Source organism: Sinocyclocheilus grahami, unplaced genomic scaffold, assembly GCF_001515645.1.
Source record: "Sinocyclocheilus grahami isolate Dianchi unplaced genomic scaffold, SAMN03320097.WGS_v1.1 scaffold182.1, whole genome shotgun sequence".
Lineage (NCBI taxonomy): Eukaryota > Metazoa > Chordata > Actinopteri > Cypriniformes > Cyprinidae > Sinocyclocheilus > Sinocyclocheilus grahami.
Window position 1 is genome coordinate 585,986 of NW_015505361.1, and position 9,962 is coordinate 595,947.

General features: G+C 37.0%; 1 protein-coding gene across 4 annotated transcripts in view; it reads left to right on the forward strand.

The window, feature by feature from the left end:
* pak1 (p21 protein (Cdc42/Rac)-activated kinase 1) overlaps positions 1-9,962 on the forward strand; it is a 59,233-nt gene that overhangs the window by 19,820 nt on the left and 29,451 nt on the right. For 3 of the 4 annotated variants that reach the window (XM_016284386.1, XM_016284385.1, XM_016284388.1), the window contains exon 2: positions 7,130-7,346. In XM_016284386.1, coding sequence (XP_016139872.1) covers positions 7,154-7,346 — 193 coding nt within the window. In that variant the 5' untranslated portion in view covers positions 7,130-7,153. Of the gene's footprint in view, positions 1-5,334; positions 5,404-7,129; positions 7,347-9,962 lie in introns of those variants that run through there. The other variant, XM_016284387.1, reaches the window with a different exon arrangement.

Here is a 9,962-nt window from a genome sequence, read left to right on the forward strand (position 1 = left end):
TTAAAGGGATAGTTCACCCAAAAATGAAAATTCTGTCATTAATTACTCGCCCTCATGTCGTTCCAAACCAGAAAGACCTTCGTTCATCTTCGGAAAGATGTTAAAAAATCTTAAAATAATTCAAACTTATTTATCAATACTACTACTACTACTACTATTACTACTACTAATTATTATTATTATATTGATATATAATCGCAAAATGTTTGGCCAAACTGTGCAACCCTAGAAAAAAAGGGCTGCACAAGTCATGTATTTAAGTGTTGATTTTAAGGACATTTTTACAATAAACAATTTTGGTATTGTGTTCGGTCTCCACTTAATTTTCAATCTGGGACTAAAGCAAAACCAGCTGAGAACCATCGATCCAGACTACATTTCTTAGCAATATTTTGGGTTCATATTTGCCACAAAGTGAGATAATCTGATAAAACCTCCTTTTAGGACATCCGGAATGTCTTCATTTGTTAAAACTACATATACAGTATCTCACAGAAGTGAGTACACCCCTCACATTTTTGTAAATATTTTATTATATCTTTTCATGTGACAACACTGAAGAAATGACACTTTGCTACAATGTAAAGTAGTGAGTGTACAGCTTGTATAACAGTGCAAATTTGCTGTCCCCTCAAAATAACTCAACACACAGCCATTAATGTCTAAACCGCTGGCCACAAAAGTGAGTACACCCCTAAGTGAAAATGTCCAAATTGGGCCCAAAGTGTCAATATTTTGTGGAGTTCTCTTCCACTCCTCCATGGCGACATCACGGAGCTGGTAGATGTTAGAGACCTTGCACTCCTCCATCTTCCGTTTGAGGATGCACATGTTTGGCCAATCCATCACCTTCACCTGCTTGCCGCCCCACACGCCAAATAAGTTTATCTTGGTCTCATCAGACCACAGGACATGGTTCCAGTAATCCTGGTTTTGGAACCAGGATTACTGCTTGTCTTCAGCAAACTGTTTGCGGGCTTTCTTGTGCATCATCTTTAGAAGAGGCTTCCTTCTGGGACGACAGCCATGCAGACCAATTTGATGCAGTGTGCGGCGTATGGTCTGAGCACTGACAGGCTGACCCCCCACCCCTTCAACCTCTGCAGCAATGCTTGCAGCACTCATACATCTATTTCCCAAACTCAACCTCTGGATATGACACTGAGCACGTGCACTCAACTTCTTTGGTCGACCTCGGCGAGGCCTGTCCTGAGTGCCATCGTTCCTACGCCATCTTTATGTAGAGCAACAATTCTTTTTTTCAGATCCTCAGAGAGTTCTTTGCCATGAGGTGCCATGTTGAACTTCCAGTGACCAGTATGAGAGAGTGAGAGCGATAACACCAAATTTAACACACCTGCTCCCCATTCACACCTGAGACCTTGTAACACTAATGAGTCACATGACACCAGGGAGAGAAAATGGCTAATTGGGCCCAATTTGGACATTTTCACTTAGGGGTGTACTCACCTTTGTGGCCAGCGGTTTAGACATTAATGGCTGTGTGTTGAGTTATTTTGAGGGGACAGCAAATTTATTGAGAGTCTGTGATAATCTCCATCCTCCTTGAGATGTTTCCATGGTCACCACGAGGAGAAAACTGGATGATGGACTGTGTTTATTTGTGTGATTGCATGTTATGCCCAAATTTATCCATCACTAATCCACCAGTCCAAGACTAATCCAAGAGCTAAGCCAATTTGAACCAGCCTGACAATGGTGAGTTTGAGTGTCTTTGCGGTCACTGATGGAGTCTCCTGCTCAGATCTGAGTGTCGTGGGTCGTTGTCTGTTGATTTATATGTAAATTGGCCATGTTTCTTCAGGACCATCTGCTGTTTTTGGGCTCAGGCCGCGGCAGCATCACGACTCCAGGGATTGGATAATCTTTGTGTTTCCGCTGTACACTCGCTTTGTTCTGTTAACCTGAACCCTAAAATTAGATTTTATTAGAATTACAAAAAACATGATTTACTCCATTTAGAAGTTGTTTTGCAATTGTACACATCCCCAGATGCCCCCAAAGACACATTTAGCTCACTTAGGTCATTCTCCACTACATATGAAGGATCAAAGCATGCAATGTTAATATATTTTAATTGCAGGCATAATAATGCACTCTTCTTAACAAAATTCCTCCAGGTCTTGTAAGTTCTTTGTCTTCCCAGCATGCTCTGCACATTCGAGCTCTTTATTCATGTCTATATGATGTTTAATCCAGCTTTATTTTTCAAAATAACGGAAGATTATCATGATTATTGATTTTTAGGGAGGAAACGCATAATATTAGCAACCACAATGTAAACTTAGGAATTAAATTTTTTTTCTTATGGATTCAAAGTGAATGTCTGTTATGCAGATTTATCTTGGCAGCATTAATTAAAAATATATTATTTAAAATACAATATTTTCAAAAACATTATTTAGAAGTATTATTTAAAATAGTTGTAGCATTTAAATATTAATGTTACAAAATTAATTAAAATATTTTACAATTTCTTAAATATTTTTTAAATAATATTTTATTTTCTCCCTCTTGATTATTATTATTTTTAATACCACAGATTTTGCAAACTTGGGAACGATCTGTTATGCAAAATATATTTCCGTACATGACTGCAAGATTTCATAACATTTTCAGAAAGCTATAAATATTGAACTGTTCCAATATCACATAGTTTTAAGCTTTGAGTTGCATGGTATGTGCATTGATTGAAAAAAATATTTATTTAAAATATTTGTAAATTAATAAAAATATTTGACAATTTAAAAAATATTTTACCTCCCTCTTTTATTTATTTATTTATTTATTAGTTTTTTATATATTACAGATTATGCCAACTTGGGAAAAATCTATTATGCATAATTTAAAAAGTTCATATGTGCAATTTGCTTGTCCTCCAAGATTATATGTTTTTAGGAAATACCAGCAAATTCCACCTGAAAACTGTGAGTTCAGTATTCCTGCGTGTCTTGGGAATAATTCAGCATATTTAGGAGCTGCAGCGCTGTGCTTTTTTAAAATGTGATAAAATATACACTTAAAGTGTCTGACTGCACCCCACCCTGTGTAGATCATTAGCATGTACATAGAGCTGCAACACTGTTCTCCGTCTGTAACACAACCCCCTCCAACGACCGCCGGCACTGTTATGATCGTCTCTCATGGTTTTAATAGATGCCTGGCTGTGCACGCACACACACACACACATGCATTGCTCATTCTCACATCATCTGTCTTTGAACATCAGAATGTGTAATTATTTTGTCTGGAGGGTGTGTGTGTGTGTTTGCATATTGAAGATGACGGGATGGCCTGCTACCCAGTTTAACCCTGGGAGAGTGTGTGTCCTCCTGGGGAGACGTGAAGCGTCATGTCCTGCCGGGCATGAGCGTGTTTTTAAAGCTGGATTTCCAGGGAACGACAGACTGCTAGAGGTTTGAAGCCACTGAACCCAGAGTTTGATTGGCTATGTGAAATATTCTGTGCATGACGGTGAGATTTCATGCAGTTTTCAGAAAGCTTTAAATATTTAACTGCTCCAATATCACAGTTTAAGCTTTGAGTTGCATGTCATATGCATCGATTGAAACCTCAGCCGATCTGCTACACTGAGAAAAAATTTGGTGTTTTCTCTCAGAAATTGCTGGCAGATTTCACAAACAATTACAAAGGCAAGAAACGCATTGAATTGAATGTAAAATTTTGAAGTAGAAAAACTGAAATAATATTTTCTTGTCAAATGCACTCTGATGATCTTAGAGAAATCTGTTTTTTATTTTTCAGCGTAGTTTTGTTCTGTTCAAATCAGTTGTTTATGTGTAATGGGTTTTGGATTTGTAATTGATCCTTTGTGCATTTCCTCTCTTTTGCGTTTGCCTTTAAAGACAGCAGGAATTATCATTCACAATGCATTCATTTATGAGTGGAACCAAATATTGCTTTTTTCCGTGAGGTTTTAAATGCATACAGTATTTTTAAGGAACAGTTCACCCTATAATGAAAATGACTGACAATGTACTCACCCTTAGGCCACCTATGTAGATGAGTTTGTTTCTTAATCAGATTTGGAGAAATGTAGCATTTCATTACTGTCTTACCAATGCATCCTCTGCAGTGAATGGGTGTCGTCAGAATGAGAGTCCAAACAGCTGATAAAAACATCACAGTAATCCACAAGTAATCCACACCCCTCCAGTCCATCAGTTAACATCTTGTGAAGCCAAAAGCTGTGTTTGTAAGAAACAAATCCATCAAGACATTTTTTAGCTTGCTTCTTTTTTAACGAGTCCGTTATCCGTAATAACGCTTTCTCCAGTGGAAAAAGTCATCTGGTCTGAATCAGGAGAGAAATCTGAAAACTTTCATTTTTGGGTGAACTATTCTTTTAAATTCTGCCCACACTCCTCAGCATTTTGATGAAAGTCTGAAAACAAACTTTGATTTCCATTTTAATGCCAGTTTAAAATGTAATGATTTTATGTCCTTCTGTCATTTTGTTCGTTTTTTTTTTATATTTCTGTTTAGCTTTAATTTTGGATATTTTTAGTAGTTTTTACTCTAATAATTTATTTCAGATTTATTTCAATTAATGAAATCTTTAATAAATAATTTTAATGAACAATTATGTCACTAACTGCACAAATAACCTGATAAAAAATAGCAGTTCATTTGTTTAGAGACATTGTTAATTAGGTTGTAGTTTTTAATTTTAACTAGCATTTGTTTAATAGAATGAAGAGAATCATATATCTGCACTTTTTTGTTTGTTTGTTTGACTGAATTGTGGTATAAAACTCGGAATTGTGATATAAAGTCATAATTACGAGATATAAACTCGGATTTACAAGAAAAAAGTGAGAATTCAGAGTTTACATCTCGCAGTTCAACTTTTTTAATTGCATAATTGTAATTGCAACTTTATAATATCACAATTCTGGCTTTTGAAAGTCCCCACCGTGATAGAAAAGGGTTTCACTCAAACAGTCGATGACCAGCTGTGTGTGTGTGTGTGTGTGTGTGTGTTAAGTGTTACTGTGACTTTAACACACTTGTGTTGTATGTTTGTTTGCCCTGCTGCCTTTCTGATGTCTGTTTGCTCATGGCCGAAGTGTGTTTACAGGTTTTACAGTTTCCTATTTGTATTATCTCTGTGTGTGTGTGTGTGTGTGTTTCTCAGTCTCGGCTATCTTGTTACACCATTCATGTCCAGTCAGTCACAGATCAAACTCAGTCTTTCCTGTTCAGCTGTGACATCACATCAGGGAGACCACGACCTCTTAAAACCAGCTCACACACACACAGTCTCACACACACACACTCACTCACTTAGACGGGATCTGGAGCTGCTGTTCTTACAGGAATACTGCCGAGATTGAGTGTCAGTATGCTGCACGGTGTTTGGTGAGGTGAAGTTTTATTACAGACTATCAGCAGACGTGTATTTTATATTTATATGTCTGTGTGAATGATCTGACACAGTCTTGGGTGTTGAGATGTTCACTTGATGTTAGTGATGGACTGACTGAGGTTTGGCCATTCTGAGTAAATGTTGTGTAAAATAGATGTTTATTTCATTCAGCAGGCTTGTGTGCATCTCAATTGCTGTCATTAAATAGCATTATGCTGCTCTCTGTTGGCACTGATTGACTGATATTAATGTTGACTGATAATAGCAACTACTTCTGCTAGAGCTGATAGTGAGAGTTTTGTACTGTACGTAAAGGTAAGGGTTGTGTTTGTTTTGTCAGTATCTGGTGCTTGTATTTGTTGTGACGCTGTTATCTCTGTCTTGTTTGGATTGTGTGCCTAGATTCGTATATTCAGAAGTAGTTGACACATAATTTGCCCATGAACCTTTTTTTGTAAATGGCATAAAGATTTTAGGGTAGAGCTCACATTTACGTTTATTCATTTAGCAGAGACTTTCATCAAGAGCAATTTGCCATAGAGCCAAAAATTGTCATAGTATATACAATGCCAGGTTTAGTTAAAAAAATTAAAAAATCATAAAATGAGTGGTCAAATTAAATGCAGAATAGAAAGTAATAATAATAATAAAAATGATTATTATATTAATGTTTTTGTTTAAGGAAAAGTGCATCTTAGTTATTGTATCTGGTCTCTGCCCCCCTCCACATGATCTTTCTAGTTAACTAGATTGCAAATTATTTGTTTTTAAAAGCAGAAGTATTCCATGCTGTCTCTGTGTAGTCATTAATGTCATAAACCTGCATGTGTAACATTAATAAAACGATTTGAGCAAAACGTTGTTTAAAATAGTTTTAAATGGAGAAGAACATGTCACACTTCAGCACATGCCAGCTTCCCAAAAGCATTTCATATTAATGGTCACAAACCAAAAATAATACAGTCTGTCCAGTATTACATAATCCTGGTTTATTGAGTCGAGGTGTCAGGACTGATGTCAGACTTTTCAGCAAAGAAAACTAAGAACATTGTTTAATAAGGGAATATTCACTATTGTTCATATTAGGAACATATTGAATCAACCTCTAAAGCTTTTTGGTTGGTGATTTTTAAAAAAATTCTTTAACGTTTTGGAAAGAAGTCTGTTTTGCTCATCAATGCTGCCTTTATTTGATGAAATACAGTAAAAGCTATACAATTATGAAATATTATTACAATTTATAATAGCTGTTTTCTATGTGAGTCTATTATAAAATGTAATTTATTCTCATGATCAAAGCTGAATTTTCAGCATCATTACTGCAGTCTTCAGTGTCACATGATCCTCCAGAAATCATTCTAATATGCTGATTTGCTATTTTTATTTTATTAAAATTTTTCTATTATCAATGTTGAAAACAGCTGTGCTGCTTCATATTTTTGTGGAAACCATGATACAATTTATATATATATATATATATATACTGTATATATAAATAATACATACAGCAGCTGAATCTACATCAGATGGTGTTTTCTCCAGTCTTAGCTGTTTTTTCCTGCTGTGTCCTAGTTGAATCTAATACTATTAAAAGAAGATTGGTGGTAATTTGTTGAATCTAATTATGCTTTGTTTCATTCCAGCATCCCCTGCTGTTGATTTACTTTAGCCCCTCCCCTTTTCACCAACTCAGTAGCTCTGATTGGTTGTGTGTTTCAGATTTAGCCACGCCCACAGCTGAAGATGTCAGACAGTGGGGAAGTAGAAGACAAGCCGCCAGCTCCGCCCATGAGAAACACCAGCACCATGATTGGCTCGTCCGGTAAAGACTCGGGCTCACTGAACCACGGCTCCAAACCTCTGCCGCCCAACCCAGAGGACAAGAGGAGAAAAGAAGGCTTCATCCGATCCATACTCACCGGAGGAGGAGACAAGAGTGAGTGATTATTAAAACAAGGACTTAAAAGGATCTGGAAAGAACAGAATTTCTATAGGGAGTCATTCAGGGTCAAAGGTCTCGAGAAGCACCACAAGGCATCTGTATAGCCAATACCAACTTTATGACCATAAACCTTTTGACCTTTGAGGCTTATTCACACAATCTGTTGAGTCATTTCTCCTTAGTTTGTGGTAGGGGTGGGGGAAAAAATCAGTTCACATATGAATCGCGATTCAGTCTTCTAGCGATTCACAAAATTTTAAAAATCGATTTTCTAGTTAATATAAAAATAATAACATGATGTTGTCGGAACAAAACCGCAACGGCAAGGAGGAAAAACAAATACATCCTGCTGCCCCATTTTTAGCGAGGGCAAGTGTTTGAAAAAATATTACATTAATTATTGAGCTTTATTATTATGGAAATATTTGGAAAGGCACTGAAAACGAACAACATGTTCTACGGAGCCACTAAAGGGACATGGTTAGCTGCTTGCAAGCAGTCGCTTGTTAGATTACAATACATAAGATTTCACATAAAGAGAGTAAGGAGAGATGACTGATAGGACAAATGCAAATGATTTGCAGATCGTAAGCACCACGCACAAACGTCTAGTCTTGTAAAAAGAGTACTGCCGCCCCATAGAATACACACTTTTGATCGCAATCTTGAAAGTAAAAGTAAAAAGAGATTGTGCATTCAAAAGCGATTTCAATGCCCCTCATATTAATAACGGCTCCCTGATGCCCGCAATTTATATACAGTAAAATTACCCAACGATAAAATTGCAAGAGAAAGCATTTGTTTATATATTTTGTAAACTTGTATTTATTCCCTTTAGGGGTTCTGTAGTACATGTCATTTCCTTTACGAACACTGTATTCAGATTCTGGCACATCCTTAATGGGAAGTGTAAAATATTTTTTATTTATTAGGAAGTTAATAGTTAATAGGAAACACTGATGTCTTGAGTCAGGGCTATCCATACTATAGACGGGTGTGTTTTTGTATCAAAATACTGGTGCATTTGATGTCCAGAGTGCACAAAAATATTAGATAAAATTAGGGCTGCAACAACTAATCGATAAAATCGATTATTATCGATTATGAAAATCATCAACAATGATTCTCATTATCAATTAGTTGGGTCTGTTCACAGTGCATGTCCAACTTCAGCCGGTCGCGTCAAATTACAGCACTGAATGACGTATTTCTATGGACAAAATGCATCTGAAAATAGTGGAGGAAACATAATGAGATGCTGCGGGAGAGTTACGTGATCCAAGCTGCCCAAAACATGAGAATTCTTTATTTTAAGCTTTAAGCTAATGCATTAGCGTAATGGCTTGCCATGTCAGGTGCTTTGGCAGATGATGCATGTGCGCCCTCAGCGCAAAAACTTTCAGTTTATGGTAGGGCTGCACGATTAATCGAATGCGATTGTCATGCGCATTTTGATAGTAATGTCGGTTCTGTAATCAGCAGGAAATCATCATCACGTGCTTTCAGATGGAGCACCATTTACTACACATAGCCGTAGTTCACTGACAAGTTACGCAAAAAAAATCGCAGACGATTTTATTGCATGATTATGAAATCGAAGAAATCGTTCGCGATAATGACAGCTGTTTGCATAGCTTCTCAGTGAACTACGGCTCTGTGTAGTAAATGCTGCTCCATCTGAAAGCATGTGAAAATACCACATTTAATAACATATTTTTACTCCAAACTCACTTCATAACGTCAGTCGAGTGTTTGAAATAAATCCTTCTGTGAGATGATGTGGCTTCTTACACAGAATAAGGCACGCAACATATTTCATAGTATTTAAGCAGTGATAAAGGCATTGCATTATAAATATACTTTATTTTAATGAAAATTGTACTCTCTAAAAAATGCTGGGTTAAATACAACCCAGTGCTGGGTAAAATAGGGACAAACCCAGCAATTGGGTTGTTTTTACCCAGCGGTTGGGTTACTACCCAGAAGGTTGGGTTAAACATTTAAAACCAACCGCTTGGTCAAAACAACCCAATTGCTGGGTTTGTCCCTATTTTACCCAGCACTGGGTTGTATTTAACCCAGCATTTTTTAGAGTGTAATAATAAGAACTCAGATAAACCGTATATATCACCGTAGTCGTGTGTTTATTAGTCACGTTGAATCAATAAAAGCAGTTGAATCTTCTGCCGCTATAGGCATTTCCTGGGTTTCTTCTGCGAGGCGTATTTGGAGTTTCAGCACGAGAGCGCCCTCTGGCCTTTGGATGGAGATTTACTGCTGATCACAGAACCGTGCTTCACTGAAAGATACGCATGACAATCACAGCTTCTGTCGAATCGCGATCTCGATTCCATTTCGATTTATCGTACAGCCCTAGATTACGGTCATATCCTTATGTATATATGTCACAAGTTCACGCCATTTCCATTTTGCACAAAGGTCCGTCCTGACAGTCTGTTCAGTTTGAATCTTTACTGAATGAGCGGCGGCCACGTGCGTTAGACAGATGGAAAAGAGAGTAGATTTTATGAGAGTAGGAACTGTAAGGGGATAACAGCGTGTAATTGTCTGAATATAAATATCAGACGCTTCATAACCGCCTTTTACAGG